Below are 20422 nucleotides of genomic sequence, written 5' to 3' on the forward strand. Positions count from 1 at the left end.
TCCGTACCCAGACTGACTGACTGCACAGATACTGGTCTTTATATAGTGTTTTGGGGCTAGGCTCATACAAGCCTCTCATTCAGGCAGGAATGAGGCCCATGCTGGTTCAACCGGATGAGCTGGGTCCTACCAGTGAGGAGCACGTCTAAGCAGCCACCCTGAAGACAGAGGTAACAAATACCAGCCATTCTACACTGAGATGTTACACGGACATAAGGAATTTAATTTTACATGTCTTCTACTTCTGTTTCAATTGGGTTTGGTTAATGTATCTGGGGTAGTAATATCCAACACAAAAAGCGTCAGTTTAGGTCTGATGTAGTATTTTTCCTAAAGGCCTACTGCAGTCACAATGAATCCAATTATTATTCAGAACACATTTCTGAAGAGAGCACAAAAGAAGTCTGCACACTATTAGAAATGACCTCCAACAATTGGGCACACATGCACCAATTCATACAGAAAACCATGTCAAATTGGAAATTGCTTAGGAATCTTTAGCCAGGAGCTGTACACGTACAGTTTCACGTGAGTTTCGGGGTTTAGTGAAACACAGGAGCAATCACCAGAGGCAGTGCTTTGAAACAAAAGATTTATTTCTGTTGCATTTTCCACAGATGAAGCACAACACTGAATCACTTAAACACACACACACACACACCTTTTGGATAGAAGAGTGAGACAGTAACAGCACAGGAAACAATTGGATAAACTTCAAGTACTTAACATGTTTTACATGTAATAACATGAGAGTTTCTCAACCTGACTGGTGTAAAAAGTAAATTATATTAAAGAAACTTATAATAATGTGTAACAATGGTGTTGTAGTTCTTGCAAAACAAAGAACGCAAGAGGAAATTTTGTGAACACGGATGCACACAATATAAAAAGAACAGAAACCACGGAAGTTTTAAGTCTTTATCTGGCTCGCACAACAGTTTGAATTCCCCCTGATCCATTACAAAGTGACAGATATGTGACTCTTCCAGCTCGACAGTCAGCACAAGAAACAGGCTGGATGAGTCTGAAAAGTAACTGCAGGTTTCTGAATTCCTGCTTGAGCAGGGAGAAATTTAAAATCTCTCCTTCCGGGGGGGGGGGTTGAGGTGTGCTCTGGACCAAAGTGGACAAGTGCTAAAGTTGGATCACATCCCAGATCATAAATACACAAGCTTACTTTCATTAGTTTATATGATACTTCACAGCATCTCTCTATAAAAATAAGCATAAAAATAAAATCTGTGATGTACCCTGTATTTCCAGATATGAATCTATTGCTATAGGAATACACAGCATTACTTCTACTACCTGACGGTAATGGTGTAGTACTCAGATCCCTTGAACCATTTGGGTATTAAACACAATATAACCATCATCATTTCATGTTAAACAGCTTGGGTGAAATTCACCCAGGATAGTGAGGATCCACAAAGGGGATAATGTGACAAGAAAATAAACAGCCTTAGAAATCAATGGCATCATGGCTTAAAACACAGCAAGTAACAGGAGAAATGATCCAAATGATGACACGCCTCTAAACTGACCTTTAGTTCCTGTGGCACTGGCATCAATAAATGAAAAGAAAAAAAAAAAAGCTATATTTCTGCAATCAGAATAAAGTAGTGAATGTGCTTATTTATAATTTCAATCCTCTCCTCCTACAAATCTACTTATGTGCAACACTTATGAATAAAGGTTAAAAATCTGTAGCTTGATTAAAGTGTGTTGAGGAACGGCCTGATAAAGGTTCATAACCTAGAGCTACAACCCAACAATGAGATCGCATTGAACTTAATTCAACCAAAAATATTTGTTAAAAATGCTGAGCACATATAGCAAAAATAAATATACTGTGTATATGTAGCAGCAGAAGACATCAGACCTTGAGTACATATGTATCTACACATAAACAACCTACACCATTTTTTCTAAAACCTGATTTAAATACTGAATGACTAAAAGTTGATAATTGATTTATAGGCATGTTATGAATAAAAATTTAACTGTGAGATTTTAATAAGTAAAACTGATCATTTGGATTTGAAATTGTTTTTGTTGTGGATTTATAGGATTCACACGATTGACCTTTCTGAACATAACTAAGTTTCTCTTAAAGATGAAAAGTTTGCATCCATTCAGAACTCTTTAACCCCTTTTTTTAAAATAGAATATCAGCAACAATGTTTTGTGTGTAAAATCAACTCTTTTTCCCTGACTGGGCACTACGATATAACTGAGTCTGTTGTCCAAACAAAAGAAATAAATCAAGCATTTGATTAAAACCATTCAGCATTAAAATGCTTACTCATACATTAAATACCATGTAACAGTCAAATATATACATACAAAGTATTGCCCCTTCTAGACACTCCACTCAAAGCAGTGGTTACACAGTGTTGTGCTTTTCATAGATTTGGATGGAAAGACTCTGATTGCTTTTCAAATATTACCATTATGCAGACATTCAGAGTTAGAGCAACTCAACAAGATGGTGGACGGTTTGATGATGATCGCTTGGGAGGAAATTGACACAAACACAGGAGAATTCCTGGTGGATGAGGTAGAGTCAGCTCACAGGTCTGATGGCGTGGCGGTGAACTCGATCACTCCGCTCTGTCACACATGCACGAAGAGACAGGATTAATATGAAAGCACTGGTGGGGGGAGAGGTCTTTCAACACCTTCACTACTAGTGTGCACACGCACACAAACACAAACACAAACAGGCCAACCAAGAGTAAAACAGGACGCACAGGTTCAGCATTCATGGGACGGCATTCACAAGGTACACACATCATCAGATTTGATCTATAATCAAGAATTTCTCTAATTCAAAAGCCATGCTTGTTTTTTTTAAAACAGGGGTTGCAAGTCATTATTTTTATTCTCAAAATAATGAAAAAAAAAAAAGAAAATTCAAACAAGACTGCAACTTATAATTAATTAATAAATTAATTCAATTATTTAAATTACATATTAACTGAACACCTCCCAGAGCACAAAGTGAGATTTTTCCGTAACACCCAGAGAACCTACTGAGTTTATAATCCTGCATGTAAAGGCAGTGAACAATTCCCACACCTATTCTAGGTTAATCTATCAATTGATGGCTAATTTCAACTAAATTCTAAACACAAATGATCTGCTGTTCCACTTTTTAAAATTATTTAAAAGACACATTTTTCATGTGTATCTTAACACACATAGTAAAATAATATTTATGTGCCAATATGCATCTTAAAATCAGGATGAGCAGTTTACAAAACCATGAATGTCAGCGTGGGTAGTATCCACAAGATGATCCACACAAAGAAAAAGGGAAGTTTAAACAAACATGCTAAGGGGAGGGAAGGAGGGGAGGAAAGGAGGGGAGGGGGGGTCTCATGCTTAAAATGGGAAATATGCATATTTATAACACACACTATGACCACATTTTTGTTTACCTCGTCATCATCATCATCATCATATTCATTAAATTCACCAAATACTGTCTGGAATTAAACAACACAAACATGTAATCGAAAGGCAATTATAGACACAATTATACTAAACTGAGTGTTAGCCAGCATGCAGAAGAAGTTAAAGCTGTGGTTGTTAGGCATGAAAAAAATAGATACAGAACAGAGGAAACAGTTGTTACCTTGTGTTTATTGCTTACGTGCTGGGCTAAAAATGCCACTGCCTCCTTTTTGCCAACAGCCCGGGCCTTTTACAGGTGAGCAATAAGAATAAATAAGAGGGGTTTACTTTAAGAATGTAAGTGTTATTACGGTGCAAAAGGTGTCCCTAAAACCCACCACTTGAATTGCTGTCTGTCCATCATAGCCTGGTTTATTCAGATCTGCTCCAGCTAGGCTCCAGATTTCCAGCCCTTCCATATCACCACTGGCTGCCAGACTGACACACAGCAAAAAAAAAGGGGGGGTTATTACAGAAAAGGGCTCAGTTAGCTAAAATCAGTACAATAAACACAATCAGACACAGGGAGAGAGATGAGCTGCATAAAGAAACAAAACCAGCATGGAAAGTAAATAATGTTAGGCTTTATGATAGATTTAAGATAGATGTATGTTTTATCCCAACAGTGAGATGAGCCATGCTAATCGAGCCTCACAAAAGGTGTGATTCTGAAACTGTAAATTGGAAGTGTCTCAACAAAATCTAAATAACATTGGCCAGCAAGTGTGCCATTTTAGTGTTGCCAACACTAGAGATGCAGAACAGATCCTAAGCTATGCTGCCAGGGAGCATTCCTACAGTTTGTGTAACAGTGGGACAACTGGTTGTACTTGTGACAGCTATGTAGGATGGGTCACTGTAAATGGCTGAGCAGCTCAAAGGTTAGTGACTGTATGTGTGCATTTGTTGAAGAAATGCTTTGTGTGCGTCTCACCTGCACAGTTCTGTCCCTGCTTCCTCCAACTCATCTCTGGAGAAGTGGGCGCCAGTCTTTCTCAGGAGCTTCACAACTTCCTTGTGCCTAAGTTAGTTATATGACATGTAACAATAAAATACAATTAGGACTTTATGTTGCTAACAGCAGATATACAGATGCAAATTACATCACTGATAAAAATCAATCAAAACTGAAATTAACAACGTTAAAACGTTTACACATTTTAATTTATTAAGTTTATTCCGAACTTCTTTTTTTTACTTTGAGAGACAAAGAAATTGAAGTAGTGGCAAGTAAGAACAAGTTCCTTATCCCCCACAATGAACCACCCACACATAAGTCACATGCGGTGACATTTGCTGTGGCAAGAATAAACATTAAAACAAAAGGCACAAACGGTTCAACACTGAGCTGCTGAGTTTTTAAAGCTTTTTATGTGAAGGAAGGATTATGTGACAGTAATCTAAGAGGTCTATTTGATAGATTTTGTTTAATTGTTAAGACATAATGTAAAGTTAGAGCCAAAGAGACTACTGAAAAGACATAGAACATTTCCTGTAGCATGTTAGCCAGTATCTCTCATCTGTGAAACTGGGAGCAGGCTGGTAGGACCTGTTCAGGGGACACTCCCCATTTTTGTTCTTTAAACCTTCTTTCTCTCTACCACTCCTTTTATGGACATCGTGCAGCAACACCATTGAAATGTTAATGAGAAGTGTGTCAGACATGCTGACATTTCCTGAGAGTAAATCAAAACTCCAGTTGTATTACTGTGATTTCAATAAATACATTCAGGTAGAGTACAGTAAGTCAAGGTGTGCAGCATGCTATAAGAAGTGTAATGACAGGTGTTGGAGCTCCAGTGCATCACTCCACCATGATGAACACAAAGGTAACAAGTCCACACTTGCAGTGCCAACCGTTAAAATAGGACAACAGCCATTTGGCACAGCTTCGAAACATGCAACGTTTTCACCCTGAGGCCCAACATAGCTACTAACACAGACACATTAAGCGCTGCTTTTCCCCGACAGACATTTAGAGCAATGTCAACGAATGACGAGAATTAAAAATCAGCTTTGGTAAAAATAAACACATTCTAAATGTTCAGATGACAATTAGCCTAATTAGTTTATAATTATTGCCTGGCCTCTAAACTCCATTATGAGTAGCTCCCCTGGTTTCACCCCCCCCCCCCACCCCACACAGCCTCTGCTCTCTTCCTGTCATTTAAGCAGATCCAGATTTCCTACCTTGCAGCAGTTCATTTAATTTTGCTCTACAGCAGCTATTTACAACATTTTTACAGGAAACAACTTAAATGGCTATGAGGAATAACAATGGCCAAAAGGGGGATTTTAAATGTTGTGTTTGCAGCTTCAGTAATTATATTAGGAGAAAGATAAAAAACAAACACATCTGCCATTATGGCTTAAAAAAAAAAAAAGGTTTACCTGAAGCGCACAGCATTACATAGGGGTGTATCCCCATAGCGATCTTTAGCATAAACTGTCGCTCCATGTCTCAGAAGGTACTGCACCATTTTGAGGTGTCCCTCACTGGCAGCAATATGTAGGGGTGTACGTCCATCATAGTCACCCAGACTAAGGTTACTGCCCTGTGACAAAGAAAAACATGAAACCATCAATGTATTTTACCTGGTGCTTTAGGTACTGGTCTATTAAATTTATTATGAACAAATAAAAAAAAAAAAAGGACTAAAACAACCACCTGATCTTACTAATAAGAAAGCTTATTTACCTTCTATAAGCTTTCGCCTCTTTTAGATGAAACTTTATTATTGTCCAAAAGTTATTTGTTACAATAAACACGGACACTGTTGTTTAAAATGAGTCCAACCCGCACACATCCTGCTGTTGTAAATACTTAATTGTGTACTTAATCTGGAGATGGACATGTTGTTAGTTTTGGTCTTTTTATGAGATTGTTTTTATATCCTTTATTAGACATTACAAGTTCTATTATCATCTTTATGTACCTTATTTCACCACTGCCAGGGACAAAAAATAAAACTTCAACTGTAGGTTTGAGCATTGTACACTTCTCCCACATACAGATAACACTGCATTTGTCTTGGAAGGTAATCAAAGAACCAGCTACATACTATTCAACCCACATACAAACATGTGACAGCTGCGGCAACTCTAGGCCTGTTTTACCAGTCAGATCTCGTGTTTTGTTTGTCTTTATAAGCTTACGTTTCCTACAGCCCACTAATATGAGACTGATGACCCCAGAAGCATCACTTCAATTGCAAACTCTGACCTTACAAACCAAACATAATCAAAGTAAGACAGGGCCACTCTGAGCAGAACATAGCAAAGCTCGTAGGAAATTCTTAATGTGCCCACAGGAAAATAGAACAAACCATAAAAATCCCAAGATGTGTGTATAAAAAGGTTATTAAGTTAAACATCTTGTCTTGCTCGTGATTGTAATGTTACATACCATCTCTTTTAAGGCTTCTAAAGCTTCTATGTCTCCAATCTTAGCAGCAGCGCATGCCAGTGGGGGACTCAGAGCATCACGGATGGCTTCCAGCTCCTGTAGACATCACAGACTTTAATCAATCATACTAGAACTTTTTTATACATACCCCACATATAAGTTGCATTAGTAAATGTCAGAAAACATTAAAGAAATGTTTGGAATATACAAAGTGGTAGGCAGAGTGTTTGCTGTGTGAGCTGTTGGTGCCCTCACCTCCTTGCAGCTGATGCTCAGAGATTTGGCAATGACCTGGATGAAGCGGCTGTCCGTCAGACACAGCTTAGCACCTGCTAAGTCAGAACTCATCTCACCTCTTAAGTTCTGGCCCATCATCTGGGAGAGGGTCACACACACAAAACACAGGTTTGCTTCCCTATTGTTATACCTAGTATTTTCTCCATGAACTATCTGAATACTGTTACTGCATCTCTCTGCATCTCCTCTAGAAAGGAGAAGGCATAATCACTTATTGGAGATAGATACCAACCTTTTTCTTAGCATTAAAAACAAGATCCTTCTTTGCCAACACGTAAGATAACTTTGACAGGGCGGCCTCTGGAGTCATGTCACCACCAGCTATGAGCCCTGCATCCATCAACACCTAAGAAGTCATAGATACATATGATTTGACAGATTTAACTGACCAGCCTCTCCTTTTTAATTTGGGAAATTATTCAGAGAGAAAGACAAGAGTTACTTTTCCAGTAGCGTAAGATGTAGAAACAGTCCCCCTTAGACACTGGGTGCAGTTCATAATGATGACGCCAGAGTCAGTGGCCTTCTTCAGCTCTTTTAACAGGTCAGGACGGTTATCAGGAGCATTGCCACTGCCGTAGGTCTCTAGGACGACCCCCTCCATGGGCGGTTGCAGGAAAGCTCTCACCTGAACACAGATACAAACACAGACTGTTTATAAACACCCACAATTTATGAGTAAATGAAAGTGGCTGCTCAACTGTGTAGAATCTAATTGAGGAATTAGTATTCCATGTTACTTTTCCTGCAGCCCCTTTCACTCCAATGTATTGAGACCATCCACTCTCCTAAAAGCCCATCTGGTGCACTCTACACAACCAGCATCTCAGTCACTGGTTGGCTGGCACTGGAAGGCCTTATACCACATCATTAGCCACAGCATATGACTCAATGACAGATGACTGAAATGGCAGGAAGGAGAGCAATTAATCTGAAGGTGTTAGAAAGCATAAAGTCACTTGGCAAGATCACAGCAGTTTACCATAAAAGGTGAAAAGGAGGTGACATGAAAAGCATTTTTTTTGATGTGATAAGCAGTTTGACAAGAAATGTTTGACACAGGTTACCAATGAAGAGCACAGACAGGGCGCACATTAGGGCCTGGTGTCTAATCAAAATGGTGCCTCATAAAGGCTGTTAAAAGCTGTAAAGAAGTCTTGATAGCGGAACTGGGCAGTAGGAGCAGATTGAGACAGTAAAGTCACTCTCCCAGCAGCCTCTGCAAGGGGGAGGTGCAGCTAAATGTTACAGTATCTATACCAATCCTCCCTCTTTATAGGGTGATTGGTCATGGGCCATAAGTCGTTCTCATCTTTCTCTGGGCTGAGCTTTGGATGGCAGTTACATCACCAGGAGAGTAACGGAAGACGGGTAATGGCACAATTAAATCAAAGTTAACTATATTTTATTGCAGTTAGACAAAGCAACAGTTTTTGCACAGTCTGTTACCTTTAAAGAACATTTTCAATTACATTTAATACCTCTGAGAAGGGAAAACATTCTTGGCTACAAGTCTTGCACCACGCCGGTTAAGTTAAGTTAATTCTCTCATTATTGATAATCTGGCGTTGATCTGAAATTGTGCAATTACCCACAAATGGACATAGGATCATATTTGGGAGACATGTAATCAAATTTAGGACTGTGCTAATAATCCTAAATATAAACCAATTTGTAGACGAGTGCACTATGAAACGTCTGGATACATCAGTCAACTCTCTGTACCACCAGCGCTATACTATATTTCAGGGAGTGACTTCCAGTTACAAAAACACTTTTACTCAATATTTCTATTACACTTACAGTAGCAGCAGTGATTCCTGGGAACAGCCTGAGCAGGCCTACATTCCTGTTCAGCTCAGTACTGACTTGAAACTTTGCTGTGGTGTTTGCCCTCCAAACTGTATCCCAGTTTACTGTGGAAAAGACACAGGAAACAAATGAACTGGTTTTATCCATCATTACCCACATGAATACAGGACCATTACTGTACATCACTGGCTTACTTCTAATGTCCACTTCAGCAGTGGCCAGTGGAGGCAAATTAGGAGAGGAGAATGCATTAAAACTCCCAGCATCCACCTTGGTGACACGATTCCCTCTGTAGAGTTTGTTGTAAAAATACAGGCATACCTGAACAGAGATAGTGGTGTGTTTAATGACACGGAACATGGAAACCCGTCTACCTATGTGATGGCGAAGAAGGCATAAATTTGTCATGAGCTCAGTACAAACTATCAGCCAATGAAAATATTACAATTAGTGCAAGGTGTTGTGCTTTAGTGTGGTAAAGTCAATTAGAAACAACAATTTTCGGTGCTCTTCGGTCATTTATAGATTACGTTGATAAGACTCGACAGTGTTTTTCCCGTTTTGATAATTGTTGTCGTTTAGTATTGCGAAACATATCTCGCTGCAGTTAGAAAGCTTTCTCATCGGACGAGTTGTTTAGGAGAGCTTTTGTTACCTTTTGCTTGCCAGCAGTGCTCACACATTTTCAAAATGTTGAAAAATATTTTTACATTGTTGAATGACTTTATTTCATGCATCAGCCTCTGACACACAAAAACTAATGTAATAAATAAAGATTAAAAAATATAAAAATAAATAAAGATTACGAAGTCACCACAAGCATCTCTATCACGTTTTAAAATACAGCAACTCTTAACTTTCCTTCTTTGAAACTGTTAAATTAAGGACATTTTTACATTTAGTCTATAGGTGCCATCTCAGTTCTCTTACCTCAGGAATAACAAACTGACCAGCAATCAGCAGCGCCCCCAGCAGGTTGTCTCTGCCATCATTCCTCATCTCATAGATGGGCACCTGAACACAGAAAGTGTTAACTTATTGTATATCTAAAGAATAGAGTAATAACTGAAAACACAACAAAGACATTTTATGTTTTGATTTGCAATGCTCTGTTGAAGCAGCAGCTCTTACCTGTGAGCCAGTGAGGATGATTGGTTTTCCCAAATGTTCACACATGAAGGACAGGGCAGAGGCTGTGTAAGCCATGGTGTCTGTGCCATGTAGGATCACAAAACCATCGTAGCTTTCATAATTTCTCTGGATTGAGAAAAGAAAAAAAAAATCTAATTGCACAAAATGGATTATTTTTGTTTGTTTGTTTGTTTGTTTGTTAGATTTATTGTTATAACTGTTGAATAAAGTAAAAATTAAACCAAAATTCAAACATCATAATTTGCTCTTTCATATTCTATGGTACAATGTATGAGTGAGAATTTGGATGAGTGTCTACCGTTTCAAAGCAAAAATTGTGGGGTGCTATATTATAAAAGAAAGAAACTGAATCCATTGTATAATAATTAAAATAACTGAGCAGCAAATACCTCAATGTCCTTTCCAATTCTACCCCAGTCATCAGTGGTCATATTGGATGAATCCAGCAAAGGGTTATACTCTAACACATTGTAGACTATCCTCTTATTGTTTTCGCTCAGTCTGGAAGACAGAAATGTAATGATGAGTTCCAGTCATGCACAAAACACAATAATGGTATCCACAAAAACTGAATGCAGACAGAACAAACAGCCCAAAATAAATCAGTGCTTTTAGTGAGGTTTACTCCAGCTGTAAAGGATGCATGGTTAAGCTAATAATTATTGTGTTCGTATTAAGAACGCATTTTAGGGAAAGATAGGGGAATGCAAGAAACTGTGCTGACTTTGTGAAGCAAGACAAAATCTATTTAACTGGGCCTTCTGTCTCAGCAGCAGGGTGCCAAAACCAGTTTTAGAGACGGAGACACTTTTGGAAATGTACAAGGGAAGGTAATGGTAAGGACCCTGGTAGAAAGAGCAGTCTTATCTTTTCCACTATAGTAGAATATTCTGTGGTGTCTTACTAACACGATTTGTAAATTCAAGGAAGCTGAGGGGCATAAGGTGATATATCTTGAGGGTTATTTGAGTCATTTCACGTCAGGGCAGAAGCCTGCGTTTCTTTTTTTATTCGAATAACAGGGGAGGGAGCCTTGCATCAATGCATATTTATGTCGCCTCTAAGTGGAGTTTAACTCGGGCGTCCCATGGCCCCACCTGCGACACTCTGTGTAAGGCAGCATGTCTGGATAAACAGCCATAGACAGATTTTCTTTTTAATCTCCCTTTTAAAGAAACACAGCACAGCACCCCCCACATTACCATAGGGCAGCCTTATAACATGGAGATAGGAGCTGAATGGAACAGCAGGGGGAAGAACAGGCAAGCCATGGTTCACCCAGCCACGGGTGCTACAGACATTCTTCTAATTAGTCTTTAGTCCACACATGACCCTAAAACATATGTTGCTAATAAACACGAAGCCAGATAACACTATTCAAATCATCAGTGTAGGCAGTGTAAGGTTTTGCACAGCTACATATTTGGTGCCAGCATGCTTCATTGCCTCAAAATAATGAATGTGTATGTGGTCAATGGCTTCATCTCTCAGTCTCAGACTAATAAAGTTTTTCAACAAATGAAACCAATTCCCTTGTCAGAAGGATTCAACATATGTTAGACAGCTGTATATTATTAACTGTAAACTTATTACACTCACATAAGCACTTACTGTAGGGGATATTAACGTTATATTAACACTGTATAAACTCACAGATTAGCAAATATTAGTTATGGTGATAGCCTAAATAAATTACTTAAAACACTGAATAAGCTAAAAGGCAGGTGAATGAGTACTGGAAAGTTGGTACGTGCAGAGCACTAAAACTCCACTGTCACCTAAAGTAAATACACTTAAACAAATAAACAGTTTGCCACCATGCCCCCAACCTCAAGGTTCACAAACCCGTCTGGAATAATGTCTAGAGCTGTTATATGTACCATACATCCCACTCCACACTGCCGCTCAGCCGACTTTCACAGCTGCAGTCAACATGAAGGAGGTATGCAAATTATTGAGAGATGGTATGTTTGTGGCACAGACACCTAAACTATCACTGACAATGAAGATCCCACAGAGGTTGTTGATCAGCTGGAAGCCTGTCACAATGGGCTCCACTCTCATTGCCCTACAGCACAGGCACCATGACAATAAGACAACAAAAGCACATATGGAATTGAGTAGATAAATAAAAAGCCTCCAACAAACATTAGACTATGCCAGATGAGGTACTGCGGGAAATGTGGAGAGGTGACATTAGCAAGTAAGCAATACACTACTGCATGCACCTGTATCCTTCCAGTTATTGTTGCCAAAGGCCACATTGTCATGCATTTCCGTCCAAGCAAGCACACCCTAACATTTGATCTTGAGGCCAAAGGAGACATCAAACCACTCAAACACAGTACAGGCAATGCTACCAGTACTACAGCACCCATGAAATGGCTCGGCCGAATGAAACGTTGGCTTCCTGTTAAAGCAAAGAAAGCAATTCAAAGTCATTACAACAACTGCTATTCTTAGCGCAGCAGTGAGTTTTTTTCAATCAATCTATGCTTCTTAAATGACAAACATGTATCTTCCATTGTGTAATAAACTATTTTTAAAGATGATAAGGTGCAGTGTTTATTCATTCTAACCCCCCAAAAACTTTCCTGACAAATATATGAAATATTTTATTCTATTTGTAATGGTTTACACACACTAAATATCTGTATGATTAAGGCCTGTTAAGGTTCTCTCAAACACAGAGTTAGCTGTCTGAAACAATAAAATTACACTGCATGAAATGTATTTTTTCTCATTAAAAGGACGGAAGACACAGCAAGTCAAGTGGAATGTGCTGGGCCTCCTTAATTACATATATATTGTTTATTTCCTTTATAGATGAAACTCAACAGACAAAAATAAAATGATAAATAGTGGATAAGCTGCTGTTCACTGATTTTATTGGACGTTCCCACGTACAGCTACTAACACTGTCTCAGGGATTACAATGACCTTAAACTTTACTTTAAATAAGAATTCAGTGTCCTGAATGTTTGCAAATGGAAAAGCTGACCTATATTAAAAATAGGAATTTTATGTGTTGCATCTATAAAAAGAGCCAATTCAGGGCTTGACATTAACTTGCTCCCCAGTCACGCTGGCTAGTTGTTTTCTAAAGTTAATAGCCCCTCAGCTTTTAACAGGCAACAATTTTGTTGCTGTGAAATCACGGCTTATATGATTAAAGTTGACTATAGCGTTCTAAAATGTACTTTTGAATAGATTTACAACGCTTTTAAATGTAAATAACCACTGTAATTACCAGAATCAAGACACATCTCAGCTGTGTCACTGCATCCCCCCCTGCATGTCGTGTTGAAGTGTCACGTTGCAATTAGTTCATTATTTCAGATGCTTTTTGAAAAGACTATAAACTGAATCTGCCAAAGGGGCTATTGGAAGTGACTTTGTTACCCATTACAGCTGAAATACACCTGGGTGTTGTTTGGCGGGTGTTAATGTCAAGCCCTGGATACGTAGTATAGTATAGTATATATTTTGACCACGAAGAGGCCCATGGATATGAAAAGTACAGTGTGGTGCATTGTACTTTTCAGGAGGAAGCTACAGTTAGATTATGTTGTAAATAAAAGGGGATTCTGGGTGAACTTACGGCAGGACTAGGGTGTTGTCAGAGCCGTAGTATTCATACAGGGAGGTCTGCTGGGCATACATCTCATCGTGGAGAATGGGAAGTTTGCGCAGACTCTTCACAAAGGCATTGGCTTTTGGTGCAAGCACTGTAGGTTACAGAAATAGCAAAAGGGGGGTTATTTCAATATTTTATATTTTGCTCTGTGGGATTAATGTTAAACAGAGGAGAGGACTGTGCAGAAAATGTATCACTAGCTCAACGTCACACATCAGTCTCATACTGAACCCTAGTGGTAACTGTAAGGAATGGCATTTTAACAGGTGCTCCAAAAAATCAATTTATGTTATTTACTGAGTTTATAGCTTTCTATCTATTGTACTTGGCAGTATTATGAGATATATAATTAAACTCGGTTAAGCGTTGTTAGCAGCGCCAATGCTACAGGGTTGTTTAGTGCACTATGGATGAACGCCAGCAGAAATTTCATACTACACTTTAAACTAGAGATGACACGTGGCGGCTCACAGCACAGTAAGAAAGCTGTTTCCACAAATCAAGACAGAAAGACTGAAGGGATGTTGACCAGAGGAAAACACATAAAGGTACAAAGTAGTATTTCATTAACTGCAGTCTAGGTTTGACATTTGTCCAAATATTTCATTCTCAACTGATGTTTAAAATTTCATTCTGGGTGACTGACACGGTCACACGAAGTTAAAGATTAATAATTTACACTTAAGAAAAGGAAGATACTTTATGGGTGTGTTAAGACTTTCATACACACATTTAAACATACAAATTTGCACAAAGCAAGCTGTGTTTAATCTCATCCTAACCCTTACAAACAAGATTAACAATAAAATTGTACTATATGGCACCTGTCGGAAGAACTGGCTTCATGACATGAGTGGATCCCACAAAGTTAGAAGGTTGTGGTTTAATACAGGATGTGAACCAGGGATGAATGACCTGGGAGAGGTATGGGCGTAAAGCGCTAGTGGGACATCTGAATGTCATTCTGTCTCACTTTATGCTGCAGATGTTGCCCAACAGTTCATGTCAACATCTAGTTATTCATTGAGTGAATCTGTAATCACTGGAACCAGCTTGTACAGTAGTGATTTAGCTCTGTCTAACTTTGACTGGCCATTTCCTGTAATAGGTGAAGGTAGGAACTTGTGATCACAGTTTTAAAGCTTCACATGCTGCATTTAACTTCAAGAGACTAGGTCAGGGTGCTGCTGTAATCTCCCCTTCACCGTGTTAAGCTCTCTGAGGGACTATTTTCGGGTGCACTTGCATAACGTTACTGTCACGCAGGCTGCTCCGAGCCTCATGTTCACAGCAACATGATGCAACTCGCCCCCAACCAGCTAACCTGACGTGCTAGCTAACAGTCACACAACAGCTTCCTCACGACACAGGTCAGAAAGATAACTATGAGCTCGTTCAGCTAATACCACCGTTATCGTGAAGTGTCATCCCGATGGTTCCTCCGGTGTTGATGACCAGGACCCGAGCCTCGGCACACGGTGATGTTACCGGCTCCACACACTCCAACGAGTTGCAGCTCGACAACTTTCTCCTCCGGCACTGATGCAGCTGGACATTTCTCGGAGGATGAATGTCGTTTGTTTCTATCAGGTCTAGCTTCGGCTGAGACAGAGCCCGGGCTAGGGATGTCATGTTATCGAAGCTGGAATCCGCCATGATGAATTTAAAGTCAGGCGGAGCTGCTCCTTTAAAAACCGCTCGTTGAGCCCGTGGTGATCTTCAAGTGCTGCAGTTTTTCCCGCCTTAGGGGGAGAAAGCCAGTTTCCATTATAATAATATTATGTAATAAGCAGAAGGCAGGCCCGTCGCTTTATTTGCATTTCTAAGTAGTCAACAACAGGTGGTGACAGTTTTAATTCCTAACCTCTGTGTAAATTTGTCCTTGAAATGCCGATGGACCGTATCCACTCTGACGTCAGCAGAAATGGGCGTGACCAGAAACACCTGACGACCTGCACACATGACCCTCTGCAGGATTCACTGGGGTTCCTCAGAGGAAGCACAAGCAGGATGCACACACAAGAGAAAATACACTCACATTAACACTACTCCACTACAGGTGAACCTCGATCAGGTCTGCACTTGGAAAGATTTGCTTTCCAAGTCTGAACTAGGGAAAATTTGTGGCACCTACTGGAATTGGATGTTTTATACTAAATAATCTATGAGAATAGAAGAGGAAGACAAAAATTCCAAGTATAAACTGAAAAAATATATAAATATACACATGTATAAACACATAAATAGACACTGATTTAGATCTGACCTTGTGTGTAGTCTTCTGGTTTTAACCTTCCTTCTGCACTAAGCTGATAGCCAAAAGTTTGTTGTGTCTACCTACAGTTGTAGGTAAATGTTTAGGCACCTCTAGTCAAATTACACATTGTGTTGATTTAGTTTAAAGTACAAGCTCTGCAGAAAACATACATTGACTTTTCAAATTGTTCAAATATTTACACACGCCTCAACTGTTGCAACTGTTTCGTTGTTGTCGTTTGTTGTTGTTTGAACTCTTTACGTTCTTTAAACACAAAGTAAAAGTGCATGTATTTTTATGTAAATGAGTTAGATTTTGTATTATTTTAAAGGTGAAATAATGCTGTGCCTATAGTTTCTAAATGTTTTCCACAATGCACTATGTTGGTTTGGTAGAAGTGAAATATAAATTTTGGGTTCAATTAATTATTATACCCTCAGTCACAGTTTGCTGTGTCAAATGCACAGATGAAGTCTTTTATGGTGTGTTATCATGATGCAACACAAAATAACAATTCCTCAATTATGATACAGTTAGATTTGTACTATAAATAAAACCTAAATGTGCTGAGTTTTTTTGGCCACCTTATTTTGTTTTAGTAGCTAAGGCAGATATACACTTTGTTCAGTCAAGAAGAGAGACAGTAGCAGGAAGGAACATATCCAATGGAGATGTGTGGTCCACATTTTCTGGGGTCTGTATTCTCCCCATTCTACTAAGCACAAGCTTGAGGCACTTTACTGGAGTATGTCTGTTGTATAGGCTAATACTTTTACTCCATCACAATTCAGAGGGACATATTGTTTGTTTACTCCACTACCTTTATTTAACAGATTTAGTTTTAGTTGTTTTTTGTTGATGATGAAGATGAAGATGAAGATTCTTAATAAAAACATATAATGATATTAAATGATGAATTAATTAATCTTCTGTCTGCACGTCTACCAGATGCTGTTTTTGTTTCTCTATTGTAACATAGATTTCTTAAATAGGCTACTAGAAAATGTCTTTGCCATTAACAAATCATATTATCAACAGCATCAAAATCATCAAAATGTCTAAAATACATTGTTTTCTTAGTGGAATACTTGTACTTTTGTAGTTTTAGTACTTATTCTGAGTTTGTGTAGTATTTTAATGCCGTTCAACAAAACAGCCGATGCACAACAAACACCACAAGGGGGTGTTATTAACCTTCTGAGTACTAGACAGATGAGACTATGAGATAGACTGTATTATACACATTATCTATTTTATTTATTCATATCAATATGTAAATCAAAAAGTTCTCATGTCGTGTCTAATAGATCTAAAAGAAAACGTGGCCTGCTTGTGTCGTCGGTGCGTTATATACATATATATATATATATAATAAAACGTAATGATATGTTTTAACAGCTATAATGTGTAATGATAAACTAAAACTGGCTCCATGGTGCAGAAATATGCTACACGGTGTGTGGTGACAGTTCGGGGGTGTGGGGGTTAACTGTTGAACCTGAGTCGTTCATGCTCCAGACAGTAAGAGCCGCACTCGACAGCAGAAGTTGAATCAAGTCGACGGGAGGAAGTGGCGGTTAATGCAGCTCCACACCTTTCCGGTGTAGCAGCATTGCGATCAGCTCGACTTAAAGGAGAAAGGCGAGAACTGGGTGTATTTATCGAGACAGGAGGGGGAGATAGGAGGTAAATTGCTTATATTTAATATGACTATTCATCTCCGCGAGATTTGACACAAACAATTTGTCATTTTTTCACGCGGTTTACATTCACGTATGATTAGTTTGCACAAGCTAATTGCCGTTAGCCAGTTAGCTTAAGGCTAACAGTTAGCTTACTATGCAACAAACGAGCTAATGCTAGCTTACTAGCTGTCGTTAGCAGCCGTGAGCGGTAGCTTGCTAACTTGGCATGTCTGACCCTCCTCCGAAATCTCGTTTCAGGGGGACAAGAAGTGGAGTTTCGTGAGTGGATGCATGTGTTGCTGCATCACAAAGGATTGTTATTTCGAAGTGGTCCGTTCCAGGACTGTGAAGTTACCCGGCGGAACACTTGATGGAATAGCCGCAGAAAGCCGCCTTTCTGCCCTGGTAGCGGCGAAGAGAACAAGGGCGCACCCGGCGAGGAGGGCTGCCAGACACAAACACCAGCAGGAACTTAGAAGTGCCGCGGCTTTTTCGGCTCCTTATAAATACAACGTGTCTGCTCTGTGCATTTTCTACAGCCCGTTCTGTCCCACAGCTCTTTGCTGACTTGGGCAACACAATGCACGTCCTGCAACAACTGCTGCCAAGTTTAACCGTGCCATGTTGTGCATAGGCCCAGAAAACGTTGTGATACTCTGAACATAAATGTCCCTGTATATGACAGGATCCTGACGCAAAGACTCTGAAGTAAAAAGCCACTAAGTGCTGTTGTTTTTTATTTTTTGCATTTTAAACATGAGGGGGCAGTTTTGACTTTTTCTTTAATATATGCTCCTTGTTGAGTCATGTTTTCACAGGTAAGCCCATAAGAAAACAGAATTTGTAGTCAAAGTGAATAATCATCGCCACTGTGTCGGGCAATTTCTCGCTAGGAGCAAAGTATTTATGCACAAGAGTTCAAAATGGGGAAAATGCTATCAAAAATATTTGGCAACAAGGAGATGAGGATACTGATGCTTGGACTTGATGCTGCAGGGAAGACAACAATCCTTTACAAACTGAAACTCGGACAGTCTGTCACCACAATCCCCACAGTCGGTTTCAATGTGGAAACTGTCACCTACAAAAATGTGAAGTTCAACGTGTGGGATGTCGGAGGCCAGGATAAGATTCGTCCTCTGTGGCGACACTATTACACAGGCACCCAAGGGTTAATTTTCGTGGTGGATTGCGCGGACAGGGATCGCATCGACGAGGCAAGGCAGGAACTTCACCGCATCATTAATGACCGAGAGATGAGGGATGCCATCATCTTAATATTCGCCAATAAGCAAGACCTTCCGGATGCCATGAAGCCACATGAAATCCAAGAGAAGCTCGGATTGACCCGCATCAGAGATAGGAATTGGTATGTTCAGCCCTCTTGTGCGACCACAGGTGATGGACTGTATGAAGGCTTGACATGGCTAACCTCAAATTACAAATCTTAATGATTGATTGCTGACTGTTCTAGGTCAAACTATAATAAAGTTGCAAGTAACAAATAATTTCTCAAAATGAATATGGTTAAGAAAAAGTTGATTATCTCCCATTTATTTTTAATACTACGTTTACCCCATGACTAATTTATCTTTAACTGGGTTTGCTGGCTTACAGTTTGCTTGTACTCTGTAGCAGGCCCGTGTCACATGCTTTACTTTGGGGCTTGATGAATATTGAATTAGTCCTAATGTTAAAGCCACAGAGATCACCGCCTTTGCCTGTTATTTTTCCTGTTTTATATAATTTTTTTCTAATGAAGCTGAGGTTTTTATCTTCATTTTTGGACTGAAGCTTGTTTCAATGTTTATCTGTCTCAGTTGCATTGAACTTGGATCTTTTTTTCTCTAAGGGGACAGTTTTAATGTCATGTAGCCTACTTGGAAGGACTTGGACCTTTTAACACAGTACTGTGATGAAAAGTGTTTCTTCTCAAAGATATTGACTGCTGCAAGAAAAAAGAAAACGAAAAAAAAAAAAAATCACCATTACTTACATTTCATTGTCAACAGTCTTGACACCAGAGAAAAAGTGACTCTCCCAATACCCTTATGTGGGCTATATAGATAAGCAATTGACCTTTTGTGTCATGTCTTGATTCTTAAATGTGCTGAATATTCAACAAAATAGGCCTACAGATGCTTGTCGGGATGCATTTTTAATTTCGGGTAACGTAGTCTGTCAACTCAGTCTTTCCAAAGGAATGTCATTCAGCTCTGAGTTCTCTCAATCTGATACCACAGTTGATTAGTCTCAGTATTGGGACATTATATGATAGCCTATATCTGTAGCATGAGTACGAAAGAACAGTAACCCTACATCAGAGTCCATCTGTTGGGCAGTCAGAGGGAGCTGTTTACTGATGAAGTGTTGAAAGACATCTTGTGGTGCAGCTCTTACTCCTATTTTGACTGGGGGAACCATGTACAGAACAATGTCATTGTAATGTCTTATTAAAAAAGTGATTTTAAATCTTGGTATGTCTCTTTTTTTAAGGATTAAAGTAAGTTTGTGCTTAGGCCTGTAAGTCATGAAATCATTGACTGTAAAAAGTAGTATTTATTTAGCTTAGATTTTTTAACCATAGGATAGACTTAAGAATGCACATAGTTCATAGGTTTTAGTCCCATTGGCCAGAATCCTTATAAAAGGATTTATGTCCACAGTCAGACTAAGTTGCTAGCCTCAGTTCCTCTGCCAGTAAATGGGAAAATGTA

General features: G+C 39.2%; 2 protein-coding genes across 6 annotated transcripts; one reads left to right on the top strand and one right to left on the bottom strand.

Moving 5' to 3' along the window:
• Nucleotides 1–1936: 1936 nt before the first annotated feature.
• Nucleotides 1937–16234, bottom strand: aspg (asparaginase homolog (S. cerevisiae)). 5 transcript variants are annotated; one of them, XM_026355380.1, is made up of 17 exons: nucleotides 15173–15831; nucleotides 13728–13854; nucleotides 10516–10627; nucleotides 10106–10231; nucleotides 9905–9988; nucleotides 9169–9295; nucleotides 8966–9078; nucleotides 7605–7790; nucleotides 7395–7508; nucleotides 7121–7240; nucleotides 6866–6961; nucleotides 5851–6014; nucleotides 4394–4480; nucleotides 3798–3897; nucleotides 3641–3706; nucleotides 3444–3491; nucleotides 1937–2613 (listed from the first exon to the last, which is right to left on the bottom strand). In XM_026355380.1, the coding sequence occupies exons 1-17, from the start codon at nucleotides 15417–15419 to the stop codon at nucleotides 2572–2574; spliced, it is 1959 nt and encodes a 652-aa protein (XP_026211165.1). In that variant the 5' UTR covers nucleotides 15420–15831; the 3' UTR covers nucleotides 1937–2571. The 5 variants fall into 5 exon arrangements, with proteins under 5 accessions (XP_026211165.1, XP_026211166.1, XP_026211163.1 ...); XM_026355378.1 differs by lacking the exon at nucleotides 1937–2613 and adding an exon at nucleotides 16030–16234 and having other exon boundaries at nucleotides 3446–3706; nucleotides 15173–15505; nucleotides 15628–15743; XM_026355381.1 differs by lacking the exon at nucleotides 3444–3491 and having other exon boundaries at nucleotides 15173–15829.
• Nucleotides 16235–17554: 1320 nt separating this feature from the next.
• arf6b (ADP-ribosylation factor 6b) lies at nucleotides 17555–20182 on the top strand. Its single transcript, XM_026356354.2, has 2 exons — nucleotides 17555–17706; nucleotides 17964–20182. Exon 2 carries the CDS (start codon nucleotides 18629–18631, stop codon nucleotides 19154–19156), a length of 528 nt encoding a protein of 175 aa, XP_026212139.1. The 5' UTR covers nucleotides 17555–17706; nucleotides 17964–18628; the 3' UTR covers nucleotides 19157–20182.
• Nucleotides 20183–20422: the final 240 nt, after the last annotated feature.

Source organism: Anabas testudineus, chromosome 12, assembly GCF_900324465.2.
Source record: "Anabas testudineus chromosome 12, fAnaTes1.2, whole genome shotgun sequence".
NCBI lineage: Eukaryota > Metazoa > Chordata > Actinopteri > Anabantiformes > Anabantidae > Anabas > Anabas testudineus.